Source organism: Rissa tridactyla, chromosome 7 (assembly GCF_028500815.1).
Source record: "Rissa tridactyla isolate bRisTri1 chromosome 7, bRisTri1.patW.cur.20221130, whole genome shotgun sequence".
NCBI classification, from domain to species: Eukaryota; Metazoa; Chordata; class Aves; order Charadriiformes; family Laridae; genus Rissa; species Rissa tridactyla.
The window spans coordinates 24,301,196-24,323,808 of NC_071472.1; the positions used below are offsets into that span (position 1 = coordinate 24,301,196).

Below are 22,613 nucleotides of genomic sequence, written 5' to 3' on the forward strand. Positions count from 1 at the left end.
AAAGGTCTAAATAAACAGAACTATATGCAGCACTGGTGGAATAGAAATTTTGCAACATGCAAAGCACTTGGAAAACTTGCTATTTTTGGCAGGAAGTGGGGCGTCTCTGCAGATCCTGTACATATCCCGGTAACTGTCAATGTGGGGCTTTAGCGCGCTGGCGTCACCGCTAATGAAAAGAAGGGCTGGGAGGACAGGAAAGGAGTTAGGCCTGTTAGTTTATGATCAGTGGTAAGGAGGAGCTAGCTGGCAACTGGTTTCCTTCACCAGCTAAAAGGACTGTGGTTAATCGTACGGGCAGTATTGTGCATGTAGCATGTGGAAACCTCAGTCTTTTGGACTTTTTGTAAGTTGTAGTTCCCAAACAGGGCAGATGATCCACTTGTCAGCTGGGAGAATGAGGTCTTGATATGTAATGTCCAACTTGTGTATTGAAGTACTTCTCAGAAATAAATGCATTTTTGCCTATTTGTTAGCGTAATCCGTATGTCTGCCCTGTGTGCTTCTTGCAGCATACCTTAGCGTCTTCTCTATTTAGAGTAATATTCACCTCCCAATCATATGGTGCAACCCCTGTGTGTAAACCTGCTTCTGAGTGCCAAATCTCCAGCCTTTTATTGGACAGAGTGACAAGGTGTGGTGAGCTGATGTCAGGACGCTGCCTCTTCAGTTAAGATCTATACATATTCGCTGAAGATGTGAATAGTCAGATTTTTATTCCATGCTAAATTGGATGATAGCATTGCATTATAGATGGAATCAGAGCTTTCTACTACAGAATGACAAATAACAGTCTGTTCACGATCTATGTATCGTAACACATATAAAAATGCAGCCATGTCTACAGAATGACAAATAAGTCTATTCGCAATCTATGTATCATAACGTATAAAAATGCAGTCATGTAATGAAGCTGATCTCATGTCTGAACGCTAATTTTTTTGCTCGCTGCAAACTTAGATCTTGTACTTACACAAACACAACCAGTCTTTTTGTGTGTGTGTGTGTGTGAAGCAGAGTAGTTTTCACTGGTTACAGAAGGACTACCTCCTCAACAATGTGAATTTAAACATAGTGGTAGGACAGCTTACAGACAGATTAGAATTAAGTGAACAAGTTTTGCTCAAAACGTCACCTACAGCAGTATCCCAGGCTGGCAACCTGGCTGTGCTGGCAGCAGAGTGCTGAGGAGAAAGCAGGGAAGTGCTTTTCACATTTCCTACAGTCAGTTTAGAAACTTGAGTGCAGGATACGCGTGGTCTTGCTGCCGACATCTCTCCCGTGAAGGATGAAAGACTCAGCCAGTGCCGCAACTTTCTCGAGATAGTATTCCTATCTTCTGCTGCATTCTCCAAAGTGAATGTAAGTAAACGGTCAGAAATAAAAGGTACGCTCAACATTGATCTTACTGTTACAGACAGATGTTTTGAAACAGCTTATTCAATTTTATTATTTGCTTAGCAAGAATTTTAAGACAAAATGTAAGGTTTTAATTAAGCCTGGAGGCCCAGAAATACTGGAGGAGTACAGTACAGATGAACTGATAGTTTACCTTTGGTCGTTACCTCTTCAATTCCTACAAAGTGAACCTACTGCTTTGTTCTGTAATAAGCTAGAGTAGTTATGGGTACAGTTGCAAGCTATGGCTGTAGCTACAGTACTTGTTTCTTGAGCTGAAGCTGAGCGGAGAGAGGCAGGTTCTGGCAAACAGCATGTCTTCTAACATCCTCCTGAGTTAGCTTCAGCTCTTGGGCACCGGTAAGGTTTGCAGGCACATGTGACTTGTAAGGTGACAGTGGCTAGCTTCTTAGTCTTTTGTAAATACTTCCGTAGCTGTTGGATGTATTTCTGAAGAAGAAAGAAGGAGAGTTTAAATCTTACTGTGTAATCACTAACTGCCATACAATTAATAGTGCGTGCGTTGAGAGACTGTAACTGAAACTAACGCAGAAATACTTGTCTTGTAGCAGTAACGCAATGCTAAGCTTTACCAAAGATAGTCTGATTTCTCCCTTGCCCGCTATGCCACCGTACCAGCTGCTGGATTTGTATTCCCCAGATCTCAGTAGTCTCATACCTTTGATCCCATCTCTGGTCTGCTCAGTAGCTATTGCTTCTTCCAGCGGTGCTGCTTTCTAACCTTTGCCTGTTCTTTTCCTTTACATAGTAAAGGAGTCAGACCAGGTGCTATTCATTCAAGGAGGGGGAGGGGCAATTACTTTAACAGAGATGTAATGTTGAATTTTATTACACCTGCAGTTCTGGTGTTCAAGCCCTTCAGCACCCAACAGAACTGTGCATTTCTCTGGGTGATGTATCCGAGATGAGGAAACCCACAGAAAAAGGAAGCGCCCATGCTGGTTTATGCAAGACAGTATCAACCAGCTATGAACAACTACGTTTTTAAGACTGCTCTCTACAGAGGGGTTTAAGACATCAGAGGGAGATGGGTTTAACAGATTAGAGGGCAGGTTTTGAATCATTTATGTATCCCATTAGGTATCTAGTTCTTACTGCCAAAGGCCATGATACACCAGAACAAAAAGAAACTTGATTGTAGTAGTGGCAGTGCAGGAGTGTAAAGGGACTGACTACACACATCATAAGTGAAGTTGTGCCATAGGCTTTGTTAAACTTATTTTAAATAGAAATGAATTTAAGATCATTTCAAAGACAACATCTCATACAATTCTGCCAAACCTCTGGCCTTCACTTCAACTCCCTTTTAAATCTTAACCTTCACAGATGAGGGTTGTTGGTTGTTTTGGGTTTTTTTTGAGAGATATTTAGCAGCAGTGAGTTTTCCTTCTCTCAAAGATGCACTGCTAGAACAAGGAGGAAGATTACAGACTAGTTACAGCACTCTTCCATTCAAGAGGTACCAGAAAGGCGTAAGTTAGTAACAGGCATCTGAAAAAATTTAGCTACTGAAACAGAAAAAATTATTTCACCTAATCCAACCAGTGACCTTTGGAAAAACTTCCTTTTTTTTTTTTTTTTTCAGGAGCACACAGCCAGTCTGTACTGGGACATGAAAATGTCCATCCTTAATAGTGCCATGGTGCCAACTCTTCTGTTCACAGGTAGTTTGTTTGCAGGTACGTGTCCTCTTCAAACTTCCTCAGAGCTGAGCAATGGCAGAGACTAATGTTAAAACAACTTGAACAGAATTAATGACTCCAGCCTGGAACACTGCCTAACAGTGAAGAGCTGCAGGGAGTTAACTCAGATTTCCTTAGGATATAAGGCATTTTAGAAAGCTTCTCTTCCATTTCCTAGGTAGGAGCTGTGTTAGATCCATGACAACAGTACTTCCTTACAGGTACCATCGCCACACAGGTACCAGTTGTGTCACTATTGGGAGAATACCATGTTAGACCCTGGAGGCCCATGTGTTCCAACTTAAGTTGCTGCTCTATTTCCAGAGCAGTGTGACAGGTTTGGAAAAAATACATTTGATTTAAGGTCTCCATTTCACTCTCCGAGGGTTGCCTTACATTTCTAAGGTCTTGACCTTCTAATAAGGCCCATACCTATTATGTTTCTCATCTGCTACAACCTCCTGAAGCAGCACACCATCTGAGAGGGTGCTTTGTTTAGCAAAAGCAATAATTGAAGTTTACTAGTCAAATTATTTCTCTAAGCATATTCTGATTTGCTAGCTATTAATTAAAACTTCAGCTAATAGCTAATACAAGTAGTGACACTAGGCATAAGATTAGAGGTACCTCTCAATTAGCAGATTCTTCCAGGTCAGCAATTTCCTTTCTTAGCAGCCTCTGTGTTATCTTATTCATCTCCCTGTGTTTTGTTGCCATCTTTAAATGACAGCTGAAAAGGACCTCTGGTGGTCAGCTAGACCAGCCTCCTGCCTTACATGGGACATCTTTAAAGCTTTCACAGGTGGTGATTCCACCGCCTCTGGCCATTCTGATCCAGTGCCATCACACTATACTGGTGAAGCAGGTTTTCCTGACTACTCAGCCTGATGTTCCATGTCACAACTTGTTATATCAAGCACCTGACTCTGCTGAGAAGAGTCTGGCTCCACTGTATTTGTAACTACCCTTCAAGCAGCTGTAAGCTGTTAGTTCATCACTCCTTAGTGTCCTCCTTTCCAGAGTGAATGAGCCCAGTTTTCTCTTTTTATTTCTCATCTGTCTGTTCAATAGCTTTCATCTGCTTCTACTTGCACAAGGAGCTGTTCTCTTAGCCTATTTCCTGTCTTTTCTTCCCATTTTCTTCAACATGTTGTAAACATCAAACTGATTTTAGTCTTATTATTCCTGCAAGCAGCCTTCCATTCTTGCCTTTCATGTAGGACAACTGTAAAAGGCAATTAAGTGTTACCAAAATGCTTTGTCGCTGAAAATTTTAGAACCTCAAGTATTTCTTCATGTTCTAAAACACTTGAGGGTTGTTTTTTTTTTGCCTAGTTTTATGGAGGATTACTAACTACAGTTAGTCACTTGAAGCAAGCACATGAAGCATGTGCATCTCAAAGTCAATGGAATAAAGTGACATCATGATTCATGATGGATTTTTTTCATGCTGAATTTGGGAAACAAAATCCCTATTTAGCCAATGTGCTTTAAAATTACAGAGGATTCCTACTTCACTCTAGGTGTCCTGAAAGGAAGAGTTGTTTTCTGGTACTGGAATTTGATATTTCTGTAGATGTTCAAAGTAAAAGGGGCTGAAGCCCCACGGAAGCAGGCTGTAGACTGCAAATGCAGACATACGTAATTTGCAGAACAGGGTGTTTCTTGAAGCTGAGTAGGAAATAAGGCTGCAGTCCACCTTGTTTCTTGCTGCTGTGGAGGTAGACTAAACCCCATGTAACTCACCAATTGCATGGCAGTGAGCATGTGCAAATAGGCACTTAGGGATGCATTTGGAGCATTATCAAGCTCTGCAGATTTCAACACTGCTTCTGCTGTAGTCAGTGCTTCTTCTCGAGGCTCCAGCTTCTGTGATCAAAAGGCTTTATTAAGTCTCCATTCCTTCTGCTTGCTGAAAAAAGCTTGAAGTAATAAAAGGAGCACTGGCTCAGAGAGAAGGGAAATAAATTTTTCATTAGTGAGCTAAGAAAAAAAAAATGTATTCAGAGACAATTTCACAAGTTAATTGCCATGTCTCTATTTTTTTAAATATATAATTTCCAAAATCAATTACTCCAAGATAATTGGGGAGAACTCCGTGTGACTTTTAGTTGATAGTGCAGCAACGTTAGCATTTTAGTTTAGGTCTTTTGAAACATCTCTCTTGATTGTTCCTACTTACTGTGCTTTAGTTCACATTACAGAGAGATCACAAACTGGACCCTTTTGGACGAAACTTAGAGGAAGGTGTGCTCCAACCAGTGATGGGCATTCGGCCCTGACACCAGGCTAGAGTTATTCTGGGCAAAACCTCTGAAACGCATGCATCATGGGTGTCAAGTTCTCAGCAGCAACTTCCTCACCCCACAACTGAGCCCCTTATGGGCCACGTTAACTGACATGGGTACAGAGAGTCAGTCAGCTCCAGCCAGCCATGTCCTGCTGTCCAAAAACAGCACAGCAGCCCAGACCACAGCAGGACTGACCAACCAAGACAATACCTGGCTCTGTGCTGGCTCTGCGGAGAGTTCTTGGCCCTGCCCTCAGGCAAGGCTTTGAGGGGCACAGAAGTTGTAACACTCCTACAAAATGCCATGTGTTCGCTCAGTCCCTGAGCAAGCTGGGGGCTGCTGTACATTTGGCAGGAGGAACACAGATGTTGTTACATCAACCATTCTTCCCCGCCTCCCCCCAGTTTTTTTTAACTACTATATATGTATACACTCTTGCCACTCTTGCAGTTGTCCTGGTTAGAAAGTCCACATCTTGTTCCTTCCTTAGATGCTTGGAGAGGAGATTAAAAATTATATCCAGTAAAAGCACTGATTCAGTTACTCACTGTCTTTATCGCTGAAATGCTCGATCCTTACGAAAAGCAGCTTCTCTATGAGCATCATAATCCAAATCTGCTTGTTTTTCCTGCTGTTTTTTTGCCTGTTTTTCAGCCTGGTGAAGAAAAAAGGATGTTAGCTGATACTTGTCAAACACCATCCCTTCCCACTTCTCTCCCCTGCCATACCCACCACTAAAAGGGTATATTGAATAGCTGAGTGAACATCAGCTCTCTTTGGTGACCTGCCCAGAAGATACAAGACAGCAGCAGTGACATGGTTAAAAAAATGGCATAATGACACAGGACACGATGTGATCTACCATTGTTGATCTTCCTTCTTATTATATGTAATATGTATCTTTCTTATTACCAGCCCTCCCAGGTAATCCTCCCCGACCAGCATGGGCCAAGTCGGCCTGGAAGAGGTTTCTGTTCCACTACTCCGCAAGGAGGCTGGTCCCCAACATCACAACATGCACACAGGTAAAAAACAAACAAAACATGCACATCACACCCACAGCAAGCTTCCTCTTTCCCACACAGGAGATCTAGTACTATGGGTTTAGATGCATGCTTCTTCCTGCAGGGGCTGACAGGGTACAGCTCTTCTGTTTACCATTTGCTGGATCTGAATTTTCTGTACTTCCATGCTTGCATCATGCTGTCTTTGTTTCTTGGCTTTTTCCATTTCCAAGTAGACACGATCTGCTGTCATCCACTGATTACGATCCTTCTCATCCTCTGCTTTGTCCTCTCTCTCCTTTTCCACTTTCATCTTCATCTGTATTTTACAAAATACACAAAAAAAAGTTAACCAAGGAATGTGCCTGCTAAGCTGGAAGTCCTATCTTTCCGCAGAAGCAGCCCTGTGTATCAGTGTTCTGATAAGCACGGTCACTGTGGCTGGCCAGTGTCCAAGCCCAGAGCTGTCAGCAGCCCTGGCAGATGTGCACCCAACACGGAATGGGGGAGGGAGAGAGGACTCCAGGAAAGGTGTCAGTGGACCTTATGAAACATTCCGATGCCTGGCACCAGCTGTGATTTGGGACAGGCTCCTCGGTTGCAATAAGCAGTGCAGAGTCTGGGAAGTGCTTGCTCAAATTACCAACAATTATAGAGCCTTCCAACTCTAATTTTTTGAGAGAGGATTATCACATGTACCGCTTGCACCTTTCTTAAGAAGTTAGTTCTGAAACTATAGATGGTAAATATCAGAGGCAGCTGCTAAGTGAGAACTTGCATGCGCATCTCACTCAAGATGCCTGTGTTAGGACCTACAGCGTTTCTAAAAGGTAGTCAGAAGTACAGGTATATGACAGAAAGAGGAATAAGAACAGGCTAGGTTTCTTACCACCATGTCTCTGTGTTCAGCAATAGATTCAATGGCAGCCTTTTTTTTTGCTTCTTTCTCTTTGTTTTTAATTTGGTATTCATCTTCTACCTCTGCAGCTCCTCTAGCAAGACGATCATCTTCCATCTTCCATGCCTTGTTCATCTGTGCAGCTAGTTTTTCAAAAGCTTTGTCCTTGTGCTCTTGTATTTGCCTGCAGGAGAACATGAGCTGCCATAATACACCAGGATATCCACTCAGGTTACCTGAGGCACTGCTCCTAACAAAGCCAGCAATCCCACTTCCACCCCCAACAGCACCAATTACTACTGGAACTGGCAGGCACTTCTTCTGGACTTTCTACTTCAAGTTTTAATTACAGAAAATTTGCTTGCATCACAAAGTTCTGGTTTTGCTGATATAAAAATTCAGAGTAACATTTGTCATAAAAATTAAATTGCAAGTTTGAATCTTAACACTGAAAACTGTAACCCTAGACTCACCTATTAGTCTCTGCATCTTTTTCTCTTGTCAGATCAGCCATCATTTCTTTTCCTTTAATATAAGCCTTAATCCGATCATCATCTTCATCTTCTTTTTGCTTCTCTTCAGCTTTAACTATTTTCTGTTCAGCTACATATTCCTGTTTAAATGGAAGAGTACTTTTATATAGAATGAGCTTTTGGAAACATGAACTGAAAAAAAAATATCTAGCAGACTTCAGGCCTAGCTTATAATAAGAGTTAGGTTGTTGCTCTCATTGCATCAGTGTAGAAGCTGTAGAAGATAGAAAGCCAGAGATGGCACAGAATTCTCATGACCTACTTACCACAAAAGTAAAATTATTATGTGGTTGCAGACCTAAGCACAGTATCTTTTTATATTCTTTCCTCTACTTCCCTACAGGCTCCAACTGTACTGCTCCCATCCTGCGTATCATTCACGCAGCACAGACTCTGAAGGGCTCAAACAGTAAGAGCCTGTAGAACCATAAAAAAATGTACAGCACAAAGCATTTTGTCATCACATAGAAGTGGCAGTTCTGAGTATATATAGCTTTTATTGCATATACAAGGTTTGGGGCAAATGGGGTAAAATTTGTGTAACCAAGGTAAGAAGACATATGGGGGGGGGAGCAAGTAGGGTTTCAGTGGGAATTCTCTGCTCTTACTGTCTCACATGCCAACCTGCCTCATCATTGCAGCACCTCCGCTTCAGTCTCCCTGCTCAAGCAGGCATGGGGAGGGAAACAGTAGGTGTGGTTAAGTAGGTCTTGACTAATTTTCTGAACATCTCCAATCATAAAGGGAAAGTCAAATTCAGAAGATATCGACATGTTCAGACTCAGGCTATTCCCTCTTCCTAACAAAGGAAAACAGGCTTAAAATAGAGCAGGTACATGGAACCTAAATCAAGTTCTCAAGTCAACAACAATGTCCTTGTGGTCTATAGCAGACTTTTTCCATCATAGACCAGTCAAAGTTCAGGTGCCACATTACAATTTCCAAGAGGCCTTTCTCAAAAGCACAGAGGAAAGACATGGCTTGCATCTGGCAGGGTAGGCGTATAATCTGAAGCTGCCAGCAAACCTCCTGTTGCCAGTAAGCCAGTCAATTCATGGGCCTAACACAACCGCTTCACTCCAGGCGGCCAAAGTGAAACAAGCATTTTTGAACTGTATGCTTTCCTGTTACTTACATGATACAGCCTCTGGCGTTCAACTTTTTCCTCCTGTTCCTTTTCTTTTCCCCTCTGAATTTCCAATTGGTACAATCCGTGCAGTCTCTGCATTTTTTCCCCTTCTCTTTTATCTTCTAGCTTGGCCAGATCTGCCTGATGCTTGTGCTCCTTTATTCTGAATCGGAAAAAGGAGTTGAATAAGCAAGCTAGGGAATGCATGAAATACTGAGCAGATACAGATTCTGCACATCTACAGGTACTTTTAACAGTAAAAAAACCTGATACTTTGAAATGAAAGTAGAATGTCAGAAATCAAAAACAGAATCACGGTTTTTAAAAGGTACCTGCAAATCCTTTGTCCAATGCTCAGTCCTAGTGCAAGGCTGATGGTTAAGCCTATACTAGCAAAAGCAAACAGGACCAGCATGTGGACTCAAATATTAGATTGAATTTGATTAGCTTGTTTCATTGTTAGTCCGTGTACAAACTGGGCTTTTGCCACGGCACTGTGCAAGCCATGGCCGCATCGTCAGCACGAATGATTCTGGGCTGGGGGAAGCAGTGGTAAGAGTTTTGCCTCAGGGTGACAACCCACTTGCTCTCAGTACCAAAATACAGACTGTCTTGATTAATTTATTAGGACAGACACTGCCACCGGCAAGAAGAGGCGCCTCCGAAGATGGAGAACAGTCACGGAGGAAACAGCGGGCGAGGAGGATCAGAAACAACGCTTTAGAAGGGGTGAGTCACCCAGCCCCAGGCGCGGCCCGGGGGGGGGGGGGCGGCGGCAGCTGCCGGGGAGCCCCGAACGCCCCCCGCCACCCCACCGGCGGGACAGGCGGGTGCCGACAGCCCAGAGCTACCCATGGGAGGATTTTTATTATTATTTTTAACCCAAACCGCACTCCCGAGGGCACCGCCGGACTCACTGCTCCAGCTGCTCCTGGGCCACGGCCCGGCGCTCCAAGTAGCGGCTGCGCTCCAGCTCTGCCTCACGGCGGGCGGCGTCCGGCCCATCGCGGTCCATTGTCGGCCCTTCGTCACCGCGTCCCGGCGCCTGCCTCTCCCGGGAGGCCTGCCGAGAGAACGAGACGGCTCCTTACCGACAGCGAGTCCTGGGGAGTCGGGGCTTTTTCGGTAGAGGGAGGCAAGGCGGCCGCGGCGAGCCGTGCCCGCGGGAGCAGCCCCGGTAAGGAAAATGACTTTACCTGAGGCGCCAACAGCAGCCGGGGACAAAGGAGGAACGGCGGGCGGTGGCCGACGGCTGTTATAGTGGCCCGGCGCCCCGCCCTTTCCCGCCCAGCCCGCCGGATGGCGGGCTGGGCGGGAAAGGGCGGAGCGCCGGGCCTGGTCGGGCCGAACAGAGCCGCATCGGCTGAAAGCTCGGGTGGCGCCCGGTGGCTGAGGTACCTCCTTCCCTTCCCTTTCCTTCACTTCACTTCCCTTCCCGAGTCGGGCGGCGGAGCAGGCTCGAACAGCGGCGGTCACCGCGGAGGCCCTGGCCTGCCCAAGCCCGGCCCCGGCCGTGTGGGAGCCGCTCTCCTCAGCAGGCGGTTCGGGAAATAGCCGTTTCGCTGTATCGAGCCCGTACCGGTAAGAGGCTGTAACTTCCCCCCTCTGCCTCCGTGCGTCTGCTCCCGGCTTCGCCGCTTTTCATCACGCTCCAGTGGGGATGGCGGGTTGGCTCGGTCCGGTGTGGTTGGTGCCGCCTCTCGCATGAAACCCTCACCCCGCTCGGCCCGCCTGAGGCTGGGCTTGTTGGAAACTTGCCTTTGTCCACTATCTGACCTTAAAAGGTGGCCCCAGGGCGCAGTTTTGCCGGAGGAAGGCTCTTGGCTGCCCTAGGACCTTCTCGGGCGGTCCTCCCCCTCCTTCCAGAAGTTCCTTCCTTGCCCTGACGCTTGCTGCAGTCTGGAAGGAGGACATCCATCCCACATCCATCCCACATCCATCCCACATCCATCCCACATCCATCCCACATCCATCCCACATCCATCCCACATCCATCTGTTTTACGCTGTAAAGGAAGGTAAAACCAGCTCTGCTTCGTGCTGAGCTTCCAGGAGGGACCTGGCCGCTGCGGTAGCTTCCCGTCTTGCTCAAAGTCCTGTGCTTTCTTCAAAGCCTGTTGCTGTCAGAAACCAGGCTTAGAAACCTGAAGGCACCCAAAAGACCCGTTTTCCAAACTACAATATTGTCAAGCATCCTTTGTATAAAACTCCTATTTTTTTATTTATTTTTTTTAGAACTTGCGTCATTTTCTAATTTGGTCAACAGAGAGGGGAGCAGCTGGGGGGTTGGAACCAGAAGGTTGTGTGCAACAAAGAAAAGCTTCAAGTTTCTTGGACTTTGTTTTCCATGGATGCCAGAGTAGGGGGATGCCCTGTTTAGACCCCAGGGCACTCATGGAGGGAGTCATTATAGGAAACCCTAACTCTGTCTAAGGCAGGAATGTGATGGTAAAATTTCAGCAAAGAAACTAAGCTTAAGGAGTGAGATGCATGTGTGACTTTGGTGTTGAAGAGTTAAGTCACATGAGGAATCTGAGAAACAATTTCAGATCCAGATTATTTCCCGCAGATTGAATCATTGTTAGTCTTTTTGAAAGAACATTCCAACTGTGTTGTTCTTGTTGCCATGCTCTTTTTGTAGTAGCTATTTACAGCTATATTGGGACATATGTGCCTCCTAGGTGACCTTTTAAGGGCTGTGATCAAACCATGTTTGTATTTTTGTTTATTATAACTAATTTATAGCATGACATACGTTTTACAGAGGTAGTTACAAAATGCTATAAAAACTGCAGCGCAACTACTCTAACTTTCACATGTATTAGGTTGTGTTTTCTTCCCCTGTAGATTCTGTAAAGTTGTTTTGGTTTTTTCCATTATGGGGAATACTTAACTGGAAGTGGGCTTGTGAAAAATGTGACCTTTTGCACTAGGAATTCGTATCGAGGGCCTGAAAAATCTGGGACAGTGAGTTTTTAGAATAATGAATAACAAAAATATAACAGTAATAGTGAGCTTTTGGCTGGAATGGGTTACACTGATTGTCAATTGTATATCATGCATTTCTGTCTCAAGTTTAATGAGCTAACTTTCATGAAATACAAGCTGGGGACTTTTGAGACTATAACCAGTTCTCTGGCAATTTATTTTTTTTTTCAAATGGACTTGCAGATTCATAGCATGTATTTGACGTAGATCATTTACAGTTCAACTCTGCCCATAAGGTTCAAAAAGATATTTTTTTGACCACATGAAAACTGCTTCTGCCTTTCCTTGCAGTCTCAGTATTATTTCATGTTTTTAACTTCTTGAGCAGTAGTACAGCTGTAAGGTAACTGGGTCCCAGCATCATCCTGTGCTTGAAAACTAGTATTTATTCCTTCTCTTGCTCTGGAAAATGGCCTGTATCCAAGTCCTCTTCCATCTTTGTATGCTTTGAGAAGAGGGTAAAGATGATGTGTAGTCTTGGACTCTGATTCAATTACTTGCTTTGCATAGCTCTGAAATTCACGCTCCTTACAAAGTGCAGTAGCCTCTCTCTGAGCCTCGTAGTCCAAGTCTGCTTGCTTTTCCTGCTGGTGTTTTGCCTGTTTTTCAGCCTGATGAAGAAAAGGGAATAACAAAGGTTAGTATTTCTTTTACAACATAACTATCCCTTAAAACCTAGAGAGGGTAAGAGCTTATAGGAGATCTGTGGTGATGTTAGTTGATACTTGGCAAATATCATCCCTCCCCACTTGTCTCCTCCGCCATACTCCCCACAAAAAGGGTACATTAAATAGCTGAGCGAACACCTGCTGCTGCTCTTTGGTGACCTGCCCGGAAGATACAAGAGAGCATCAGTAGTACATAAAGACACAGGGCAGGATGTGATCTCTCATTGTAAAACAGCCTTGACTTGCACCAGTGCTTTGAGAGAAGGCTGGTCCCCAACACCAGCATATGTGATTTAAAAAAAAAAAAAAAAGAAAACACAAAAGCAACAAACAAAAAAACCCAAACAAAACACAGAAAGCTTCCTCTCTCTCTCTGTTCCTCTTGGGCAGGAGCCAGTGCTGTTGGTTTAGATCCGTGCTTCTTTCTGAAGGGACTGTCAGGGTACAGCTCTTCTATTTACCATTTGCTGGATCTGAATTTTCTGTACTTCCATGCTTGCATCACGTTGTCTTTGTTTCTTGGCTTTTTCCATTTCCAAGTAGATGCGGTTCTCTTCCATTAACGCATGAAGTTCTTTTTTACCCTCTGCTTTTTCCTCTCTCTCCTTTTCCACTTTCATCTTCAGCTGTATTTTACAAAATACACAAAAAAAGTTAACCAAGGAATGTGCCTGCTAAGCTGGAAGTCCTATCTTTCCGCAGAAGCAGCCCTGTGTATCAGTGTTCTGTGATAAGCATGGTCACTGTGGCTGGCCAGTGTCCAAGCCCAGGGCTTTCAGCAGCCCTGGCAGATGTGCGCCCCAACACAGAATGGGGGAGGGAGAGAGGACCCCAAGAAAGGTGTCGGTGGACCTTGTGAAACATCCTGATGCCTGGCACCAGAGGTACCAGCTGTGATCTGGGCCAGGCTCCTTGGCTAGAGTAAGCAGGAACAAGAACAGGCTAGGGGCTAGGTTTCTTACCACAGCGGCTCTGTGCTCAGCAATCGATTCCATGGCTGCCTTTTCTTTTGCTTCTTTCTCTTTGCGTTTTTTTTCTTGTTCAGCTTCTTTTTTTTCAATGTCTCTAGCAAGACGATCATCTTCCCTCTTTAATGCCTCATTCATTTGTACAGCTAATTGTCTAACGATTTTGTCCTGATGTTCCTGTTTTAGTCTGCAGAAGAACATGAGCTACCATAACATACCAGGGTACATACCTAGGTCTGCCTGAAGCGTTACTTCTACCACACTCAGCAATACTGCTTCTAGTCTTCTCTCCTCTTGCCACCCAGGCCCACACACCCACCTGACTCTTTTATCTCCTTATTTTCTTTCTGGTTTATTTTTTTTTTTAATTACCTGATTTAGCAAATAAGTGTTCCCTGTATTGTTGTAACACTAGCCTTCTGTTGCAATAATGAGCTGGATCACTCTGGGAGAAGTCTGCCTGGCATCTTGCCAACAGGAGAGAAATGTTGGGAGTATTGGCCAGAATTAGGAAGGAAAGGGACCTCTTAGATTGGCTCAATGTTATCTTCATGTTGTACCCTCACCGTTTAATTGGTAAACCATCTTCCCTTAATAATTACCCCATGTAATTAATTAATGTAGGTGCCTAGTTAAGAAGTACAATTATTTTTCTTGATCTCACTCAGACAAATATAGCTCATGCCCAAAAATACTTTTGTCAAGGATTTTAATTGTTGAGGAGGTGGAGGCTTCACAGGCATATGGAACATTGCTGTTCCCAACACACTTGTGTAGAGCTTTGCACTTCCGTAAGTCTTTGTACTTTGAAGGGCAGAGAGATAGCTCCCACACATACCTATTGATAAGGAACCTGTGAAAGAGTTTCCTTTTTCTTTTGAATTCCCTACTCTCCCTTATCAGTAGAATTTAATTTTTTGAATACCTGTGGTTTGCGTTACATCATCAGTCTGAAAGATTTGAATATGACTACAGTATAATTTTTAGTTTACTTAGAATTTATACTCTAGAGTTGTACTTACCTATGCATTTCAGCTTTTTTCTCTTTTATCAGCTTGGCAATAGTTTGCTTTGCTTTAAAATGAGCTTTAATCCGATCATCTTCTTCCATTTGTTTTTGTTCCTCTATTGCTTTGATAATTTTCTGGTCGCTTACGTGCTCCTGTGTGGGCAAAATGGTCCTGATATAACAGATGAAGTCTAGAAAATCTTGGCCTGGGGTAGCAACTTAAAAGAATGGCTCCCTGTTCTCTCTGTGCTTCTTTCAAAGAGAGAAGAGAGGAAAGGGGTTCTGAGTACTCCCACTTACTTCTGCCTCCCTGCTCAAACACGCGTGAAGAGGAGATAGTAGATATGAGGAAGGAGAAGGGGAACTGAGCATCAAACAGCTCCTTCTCCAGCCCATTACACAAACAAATTGCTATGCGACACAGTGAGCATTATCCCTTGCTCCCATTCACACACGAGAGCAAGGGGGATGTTGAGAGGAATGGGACTGTGCAACCGGCACCAACACATACACAGACTGTGCTGCTTCTGACCCGCCTCATCCAAAACTATCCCAGTCTGGGAGCTTAATCCAAATCATAGCTGAAGATAAGTTTTATGTAGTTTTATGTAAAAAACCCCTTGTCTTTTGTATGCTGCCCAGAGCTGTTCTGAGGCGTTTCTAGTTTGCATTTAGAAAGATGCCTTTAAAGGTGAAGACAGAAGGCAGCATGTCTTGACTAAATTTCTAAACCTCTCCAATCATAAATGGAAAGACAAGTTAAGAAGATACTGTTATGTTCAGACTCAGGCTGTTCCCTCTTCCTAACAAAGAAAAATGGTCTTCATCCAGCAGGTACATGGAACTTAAATCCAGTTCTGAAGTCAAGAATATTCCTTAATGTCAACAGCAGACTTTCTAATCATAGACCAGTGAAAGCATCAGGTGCCAGTGTCCCTTCAGACAAGAGAAGGGACCTGCCTCCAAAGAGCCCTTTCTTAAAAGCACAGAGGAAAGACATGGCCTGCAACTGGCAGGGTAGGCGTATGATCCAAGGCTACTGAAGCGGTTGGCAAACCTTCTGTTGCCAGTAGGTCCATTTAGATATATCAATGCTATTGTTTCACTGCAGGCAGTCAAGGTGAAACAAGCATTTTTGAACTGTATGCTTTCCTATTACTTACATGATACAGCCTCTGGTGTTCAACTTTTTCCTCCCGTTCCTTTTCCATTTTTCTCTGAATTTCCAATTGGTACAATCGGTTCAATCTCTGTAGCTGTTCTCCTTCTCTTTTGTCTTCTAGCTTGGCCAGATCTGCCTGATGCTTGCGCTCCTTTATTCTGAATCGGGAAAAAGAGTTGAATAAATGGGCTAGGGATTGCACGAAGTAACGAACAGACATAGGTACCTTGCACTGAAGGATGTGGTGCTTTGAATTGAAGGTGGGTAGAATATCAGAGGTGAAAAATAGCATCATCGTTTGTAATGGTAGCTCTCAATCCTCTGACCAGAAATCAGCTAGGGTATGCTCACAGCTTGCGGTTCAGGGGTAACAAGTTTTGTCTGGATGACCCATTAGCACCACTGCATTCATAATGTTCTGGCCTGTCTCCGAAGAACCCTCAGCGAACAAGATTTCCCCAGGAAGTCCCACCGTATCTACGCGTCTCCTTCTCGGCATGCAGGCAACAGCTTAAACTGGTGGTGTTCTGTCCTAAGTTCTGCAAGGATTTGTGTGTTGGGCCTGGAATATGTGAGACCAGACTTTGAACCCTTCCTCAGGAAATTTGATTCCTTCTATCGGTCCCCCAGGGCCAATCCTGTAAATACCACTGGGGACCACTCCGTAAGGTTTCTGTAAGAGCTGAGAGAAAGAATGGAGGTGGCAGTGGTGCGTCTGCTTGATGTGTTCTCTAGAATCTAGTTATGGGCAAATGGAAAATCTGGTTTAACCTTTTCCTTTTCTGGGACCAAAACTGAGTTAAAATACACTTTCAGTAACAACTTTTTAATAATGATTTTACTAAAACCTATTGATGCCTACCAGAGGCAGTTTTACACGCAGTCTGTTGGCAAATAAAAGACACTGCATATCACAGCTTTTTCCTTCCGTGCAAGGTCTTCTGTGGCACTCTGCATTTTTCTTTTGAAGTGTCGCATTTGTGAATCAAATTGTTAGTAGGTTTCTGTAAAAACCTTATAGAATGTATTTGTGAGAAGAGAGTTTAAGTAAATAATAAAGTAGGGTTACTTTTGATTAATTATTACTTAACTGTTCCAGCTGATCTCTGCGTAGTGCCTGTTGATTCAGATAATGCTGGTGTGCCTTTTCTTGCTCTCTGAGAATAGCTTCCTTACATTCATGTTCCTTTTCTTCATCCTTCTTTTTGTTAATGTCTGACTTTAACTTTTTAAATTCAACTTGAGCATCTCTCTCTTTTAGGACCTCAGCAAGCAGAAGCGCACTCTGCAAGAGAACATTTAAAGTAATTTGCGGGTTCAGAAGTGTTTAAAGAAATTCAGTACAATTAGAATTTAAAAATTATAAGTTGTCAACAAACATGGAACCCTTTCACTCTTTCAGTCTGATAGTAGAGGTATGTTTTTGCACAATCAATAGCCTCCTTCCGTTTTGTTGCTTGGAACTGTTGTTCTTCCAAATCAAGTCGCTTTCTTTCTTCCTCTTCCCTTTCTTCATGTAATTTTTTGGCTTTAAGTTTTCGTTGTGCCAGGCCCTACAGTGCCAATAAAATAAGAAATCACATTTAAAGCCCATGGATTAAAAATATATAAACCATTCTGAAGGTGATGTACTCAGTGTTTTGTTTTGTTTTATAATTTTGCATTTTAGCGTTAATTACAAAAATGTAAATGTTAATGTTAGATGCTGAATATATTTAAACGAAGTTTAGTTAAAATAGGTATTTAAAAGCAAATGTTGAAGGCAGTACAGCTAGAAATGTTACCATGAGGGGTTTTGCATACATGAAAAAGAATCCCCTTATTTACAAATGTATCTTATACTTACCATAATGGTGTTGGGCCAGTCTTTTACAGCCGCTTTGGAGCGTAAGCGCATTTCTTCTCGTTCTTTCTGCTCAGCGAGGATGCGCGCAGCTTCTCTAGTTGTGCTGTCAAGACTGTCCTGAATTCTTTCCCATTCTGCTTTTGGCAATACAATTACCTGACGAAGATCTACTTCATTTAGAAGAAAACATCCATCTAGAACGTTATTTTCTTCCAAATGATGTGACGCTGTGCAGAGAAAGAAAAGGTACTGAGATTACTTGATATCTGAAAGTCCTGTATTTAAACCTGTATCAGGATTTGAGTTCCTACATAGTAACACCACTGTTATCCTAACAGGTACTCTCCCCATCCCAGTACCCCAGAGCTGGGACAGGGTATCCGTAGTGGCACTGTGGGCAGTGGCACTGACTGACTTAGCGGTTTGCATGTCCCCTTCCCTCCTTGTGTGCGCGTACAGGTTTGGCTGGTGGTAATTAACACTTTCCAGGCAGTACTGGGGCATGATTCTGAGAGCAGAAGGGACCAGGGAGCATTCCCAAAAGGAAAGGGGGAATATTGGTGATGCTGTTTTCCTGGCTGGATGAGGCAGAAGTTTGGGCACAGGCTGTGCCTTACCACCCTTGTCCTGCGTGGTTATCGTATTTACTGAAATAGATTCTGGCTGATGGAAGAGTTTCTTGATTTGTTGGAACAATCAGCATTTCTTTGTTGTATTAGGCTGATGCGCACGTGTGCATGCATAAATACACCTTTTCTAGGTGATCACTAGGTTTTGTGAAATGCCCTTCAAACCGTCACTGGTATTTTCGAAGGAAATGGCACTCTATACGGAGGGGTGTCCTGCCAGAAGTTCTCTTCCTGATTTGCAGCAGACTGATGTGCCATGTCTAAAACGTGAGGAGGCTTTCTCTTACGGCACTACTGATGTCAGAGTCTGTTTTTCAGACACGGTTGCTACTCTGTTTGTCTGATGGTGGGCGCCAGACCTGATGATCTCACTCTGCCCAAAGCGAAGGTAGCCTTGCCAAACGCTGCTCCCTGCATACAGGGGACTCCAGGCACCCAGTCCCTCCCTGACTTCAGCTGTTGATGAGATGGTGCCTCCGCTGGTTCCAGGCTGGTTCTTTCCAGGTGATTCCTGGGGAAAAGCAGCCGCTCTGGCTGCGGGCAGCTGGGAGAGCATGTTTGGGGGGAGTCCCCCTGGACACGGGGGCAAGGAACACTCCTGCGGCCTCCCGGAGCCGTGTCGGGCCGCGGGCTCGGCGCAGACCCCCCCCCCCCCCCCCCGGTGCCAGTGGAGCCCCCACTCACCAGCCGCCTCCCGCCGCCGCCTCCCGCGGGGGCGCCCGGGCCCGGCTGCCGCCATCGCCCGCGGACGCGCGCCGTTGCCAAGCAACCTGGCGGCGGGGAGTCACGTGATGCCGTGAGGCACGTGACGGGCGGGAGGCGGGGCGGAGGCAGCCGGAAGCGGCGCGCGCGGAGGTGGGTCGGGGGCAGCGCGGCCGGGGCGGGGGACGGGGCGGTAACGGCTCTGCCCCGTTCCCTCAGGGGCGGTCGGTCCGTGGCCGAGACCCCCGCGGTGCTGCCGCCGCCGGACTAGCCCCGCCCCTGGACTAGCTCCGCCCCCCGGTTCGCCTAGCCTTCTGCTTCACCCCTCGCCGGCGGCTGGGAGGGGGCTGTTTATGTGGGTGCGGGGCCCGTTGGCCGTGGGGCCGGCCTGAGGGACGGCTGGGGACTGAGGAAGCGGCGGTGCTGGTGTTACGGGCTGTGAGAGGCCGTGCCGGTGAGGCAAGGGCTCTAAGCTCCACATGAGGTGTCTCCTGCTCCCAGGGATTTCCCTAGCCTGGAGGCGGGCTGTAGGTAACTATTGTAGGACTACAGCAAGCACACCGATTTACTTATTTAGTTCAGATCCACAAAATGGCAGTGTTTCTTTTCGTTGGCTGCTTTAATTTGGTGTATCCATGTTAAAAAAGACCGGCTCCATCCGTTCAGTAGTAGTTTCCTTTTGAAATCTTCCTTAAGGCATTTTGCCAGGAGAGCCCCAGTTTGGTTGCATTGGCAAGTGATGATGCAGAAATTTAGCCGTTGGTCAAACTGATGGTGCGTGAGTACCAGAAGATTGACTGTTAGCAAGTATTAGTAACTATGCTGCATGGGTTTAGATACTTTCACATTGTCTATTTTAAACAGAAGTTTGAAAAGAACTAGAACTTTGACCTTTACGGGCTGCTTTTTTAGCTTCAGCACAGCTTCCCATAGCTGTAGTGGCCATAAATAGTTTACTTTGTTTAGATATTTGTCTTAATGCTTCATTTGCTTGCAGAATTTTTCTCTTCTGAGCACAAGATCAGGGTAGGAATTCAGTACTTTGGTTTATATAAATAATTCTTTCTTTTTGTTTGTTTTGGAAACTATTTTCTGACAGCTATGAAATTTCTGTTGGTTTTTGATTTTGACCATACAATCGTAGATGAAAATAGTGATACCTGGATTGTGAAATGTGCTCCTGAGAAAAAACTTCCTAATGGATTAAGAAACTCCTACCGACCAGGACACTGGACAGAATATATGGGCAGAGTCTTTGTCTACTTGGGAGACAATGGCGTCAAAGAAGATGACATGGAAAGGACTATGACAACAATTCCTTTCACTGCGGGAATGGTAGATCTGCTGTGTTTTATTGGCGAGAACAAAGAGTTGTTTGACTGCATAATTGTTTCAGATTCTAATACGGTATTTATTGACTGGATTTTGAAAGCTGCTGACTTCCATAAGGTGTTTGATGAAGTGTTTACAAACCCTGCAGCATTCAGCAGTACTGGCTATCTTACTGTACAGAACTTCCATGCTCACCATTGTCCAAAGTGCCCTAAAAACCTTTGCAAAAGGGAAGTTTTAAAGGAATTTCTAAATAAGCAGTTGGAGCGAGGAGTAAGTTATACACAAATTGTATATATAGGTGATGGTGGGAATGACTTATGTCCAGTAATGTTTTTGAAGAAGGATGATGTTGCTATGCCCAGGCAGGGTTATACCTTGGAGAAAAAGATTGCTCAGCTGGCCCAAGATCTCAGTCCTGTAGAGTGTTCTGTTCTGGTTTGGTCATCTGCTACTGACATTATGTCTTATCTGAAACTGCTTATAAAGGAATAAATCAAATGATAAAAGGAAACTAACATAGTTATATTTTATCTTCCTGGGAGAGAAAAACTGCATGTGTATAAAAGCACAAAATTGTAAAATTGGTCTGTTATCTGAACTTGTTTTTTAAACACAATATAAAACTGCTTATGTTCAATCTTGGCAATAGTGGGAAAGGGAAGTTAAAATGGCTTCACAACATAGTACACATTCCAAAGTAAGTGGAGAAGGAGGGGTTGCAAAAGGAATTGCCATTATTCTTAGTCTTCCCCCTCCTTCCCCAAGCCTTTACCAACTACATAACTGACCTTTTCTGTTCCACGTGCTTAGGGGAAGAAGTAGGATTAGTGCATAAAAGAATGAAATTCTTTACTTGCAAAACATCAGGTGCCAGGAACGTGGTTCTGGAACTGTTGGCTTTTATACTACTTTGATTAGGATAAATGTTTAATTTTGTAAATTATTTGGTATGCTTATAATCTTGTTTGATCTGAAGATGCATTTATATTTTCAATATACTAAATATTTTACCAAACAAAATTACTTTTTAATAGTTTGTGTTATCTTTTCTTGTGAAGACAATAAAAGTTAGTATTGCTGACAAAAGCAACACACCTGATTTGTGTAATGTATTCTGCTGGCTTGTGTCACCTGTTGCTGTAAGGGCCTGGAGAGAGTGAACACAGTTTGGGTGTCCAGCTAACACCTTCATTTAGTCAGTCAAACTCCTCCTCTTCTGCAGAGCAGTGAGGATGTTGCTGTCTGTTTAAAGTAAGTCACTCTCCCATCCTCCTGACTACCACCCTGACAGTGCTGCTGCCACTCCGTATGGCTGAGAGCTCTGAGTCACAGAAACAAAATGATAGGGGTTGGAAGGGACCTCTGGAGATCATCTAGTCCAACCCCCTGCCAGAGCCGGTTGCACAGGAACGCATCCAGAGTCAGCCATGTGCTTTTTTCTTGATTTTCAGCTGCAGTGCACAGCCCACAGAAACATGCATAGGTATACAGGTTTACACTGATTTTACCTATTCGCTCTCATCCATATCTATACCATAATCCTCTCTTACAGGCTGGAAGGGAATGTCTGTGCCCATTTTAACTTTTTCACAGAATTGTTCTGTCTTGAAATAGTTCAAGGAGTCATTTGTGAACATGCAGTCTTTCTCTTTACCACTCACAGTGAGATGAGCCCCAAGAGCTGGGCTATGCATACAGAGATATTAAAAATAAGTCTCATTAAATTTATATAATGTATTTTCATGCCAAATGTTTTCCTTCTTATAGTCCTGCAAATTGTCCAAAATGATGATGTAGTCTAATATTGAACTGATGTCTGTTTTAGCTTAAGTGCCTTAACTGAGAAATTAGTCTGGCTTTTGCAGCGCTTGGGTTGCAGATGCCTGAGGTGCAGCTCAGCAGCCTGTGATCACTGTAGCTGTCTTTTCTGTGCAGCAGCGATCTCATTTTCTTACTGACGTTTGGTGGTGTCACTACCTTCTTCTTTTCAGTTGAAGATTTTTAGGAGTGGTCTTGCTTGTTTTCAGGCTGATAGTGCATATAAATTAAGATTTCCTTTGATTACTTCCTTGTAAATTTGTGCAAGGGCACAAAGACAGCGTCTGAAGAACTGGTGGGTCTCAAGTTGTGGCGGGTTTAATTTGTCTCATTTACAGGTCATACAAAAGAATGGTAATGGCTGTTGCATTGTACAATTTTGTATTGTTACTGTTTGTTTGTTTAAAAAGTTGTGTGTTTCCTTCATTCTAGCTGTGCTCCTTAATGTTCCAGATTCTGTGCTGGTGTTTTGTGTGCTTTTCAGAACTTAGTTGTGAGACAGCTTGCTTTCAGGTTGTCCAGAGATCTCAGTT

The 22,613-nt window shown here is 44.1% G+C and overlaps 4 protein-coding genes across 14 annotated transcripts in view; 2 read left to right on the forward strand and 2 right to left on the reverse strand.

Annotated features, from left to right (window-relative positions):
* Window positions 1-1,424: 1,424 nt before the first annotated feature.
* On the reverse strand, window positions 1,425-10,255 carry LOC128913014 (cilia- and flagella- associated protein 210-like). The gene is made up of 8 exons (XM_054209934.1): window positions 10,153-10,255; window positions 9,874-10,019; window positions 8,963-9,119; window positions 7,768-7,907; window positions 7,286-7,478; window positions 6,551-6,715; window positions 5,941-6,047; window positions 1,425-1,848 (listed from the first exon to the last, which is right to left on the reverse strand). Exons 2-7 carry the CDS (start codon window positions 9,969-9,971, stop codon window positions 5,946-5,948), a joined length of 855 nt encoding a protein of 284 aa, XP_054065909.1. The 5' UTR covers window positions 9,972-10,019; window positions 10,153-10,255; the 3' UTR covers window positions 1,425-1,848; window positions 5,941-5,945.
* A 142-nt stretch (window positions 10,256-10,397) lies between these two features.
* The window catches only part of SSB (small RNA binding exonuclease protection factor La), a 33,251-nt gene continuing 21,035 nt past the window's right edge, over window positions 10,398-22,613 (forward strand). The window contains exon 1 of the mRNA XM_054209931.1: window positions 10,398-10,537. The gene's annotated coding sequence lies outside the window, so the exon portion shown is untranslated. The remainder of the gene's footprint in view (window positions 10,538-22,613) is intronic.
* On the forward strand, window positions 10,408-21,282 carry PHOSPHO2 (phosphatase, orphan 2). Of its 10 annotated transcripts, none has more exons than XM_054209939.1 (3): window positions 10,414-10,537; window positions 18,544-18,729; window positions 20,027-21,282. In XM_054209939.1, exons 2-3 carry the CDS (start codon window positions 18,693-18,695, stop codon window positions 20,752-20,754), a joined length of 765 nt encoding a protein of 254 aa, XP_054065914.1. In that variant the 5' UTR covers window positions 10,414-10,537; window positions 18,544-18,692; the 3' UTR covers window positions 20,755-21,282. The 10 variants fall into 10 exon arrangements, with proteins under 10 accessions (XP_054065917.1, XP_054065914.1, XP_054065913.1 ...); XM_054209938.1 differs by lacking the exon at window positions 10,414-10,537 and adding an exon at window positions 17,012-17,165; XM_054209936.1 differs by lacking the exon at window positions 10,414-10,537 and adding an exon at window positions 17,734-17,842.
* LOC128913012 (cilia- and flagella- associated protein 210-like) lies at window positions 11,199-18,980 on the reverse strand. Of its 2 annotated transcripts, XM_054209927.1 has the most exons (9): window positions 18,910-18,980; window positions 17,597-17,823; window positions 17,130-17,303; window positions 16,842-17,035; window positions 15,752-15,908; window positions 14,602-14,741; window positions 13,574-13,766; window positions 13,073-13,237; window positions 11,199-12,554 (listed from the first exon to the last, which is right to left on the reverse strand). In XM_054209927.1, the coding sequence occupies exons 1-9, from the start codon at window positions 18,962-18,964 to the stop codon at window positions 12,243-12,245; spliced, it is 1,617 nt and encodes a 538-aa protein (XP_054065902.1). In that variant the 5' UTR covers window positions 18,965-18,980; the 3' UTR covers window positions 11,199-12,242. The 2 variants fall into 2 exon arrangements, with proteins under 2 accessions (XP_054065902.1, XP_054065903.1); XM_054209928.1 differs by lacking the exon at window positions 17,130-17,303.

Bases quoted from the DNA above. Each gene is read 5' to 3' on its own strand.
- LOC128913014 (XM_054209934.1), bottom strand. From the start codon at position 9,971: ATGGACCGCGATGGGCCGGACGCCGCCCGCCGTGAGGCAGAGCTGGAG. The intron at 7,479-7,767 runs GTGAGTCTAGGG...GTTCTCCTGCAG, and splicing joins AAAGATGCAGAGACTAATAG to GCAAATACAAGAGCACAAGG. The intron at 6,716-7,285 runs GTAAGAAACCTA...TGTAAAATACAG, and splicing joins CTGAACACAGAGACATGGTG to ATGAAGATGAAAGTGGAAAA.
- PHOSPHO2 (XM_054209935.1), top strand. From the start codon at position 19,407: ATGAGGTGTCTCCTGCTCCCAGGGATTTCCCTAGCCTGGAGGCGGGCT. The intron at 19,459-20,026 runs GTAACTATTGTA...ATTTTCTGACAG, and splicing joins AGCCTGGAGGCGGGCTGTAG to CTATGAAATTTCTGTTGGTT.
- LOC128913012 (XM_054209927.1), bottom strand. From the start codon at position 18,964: ATGGCGGCAGCCGGGCCCGGGCGCCCCCGCGGGAGGCGGCGGCGGGAG. The intron at 17,036-17,129 runs GTTTGTTGACAA...GTTCTCTTGCAG, and splicing joins AAAGAGTGAAAGGGTTCCAT to AGTGCGCTTCTGCTTGCTGA. The intron at 12,555-13,072 runs GTAAATAGAAGA...TTTCTTCATCAG, and splicing joins AAATTCAGATCCAGCAAATG to GCTGAAAAACAGGCAAAACA.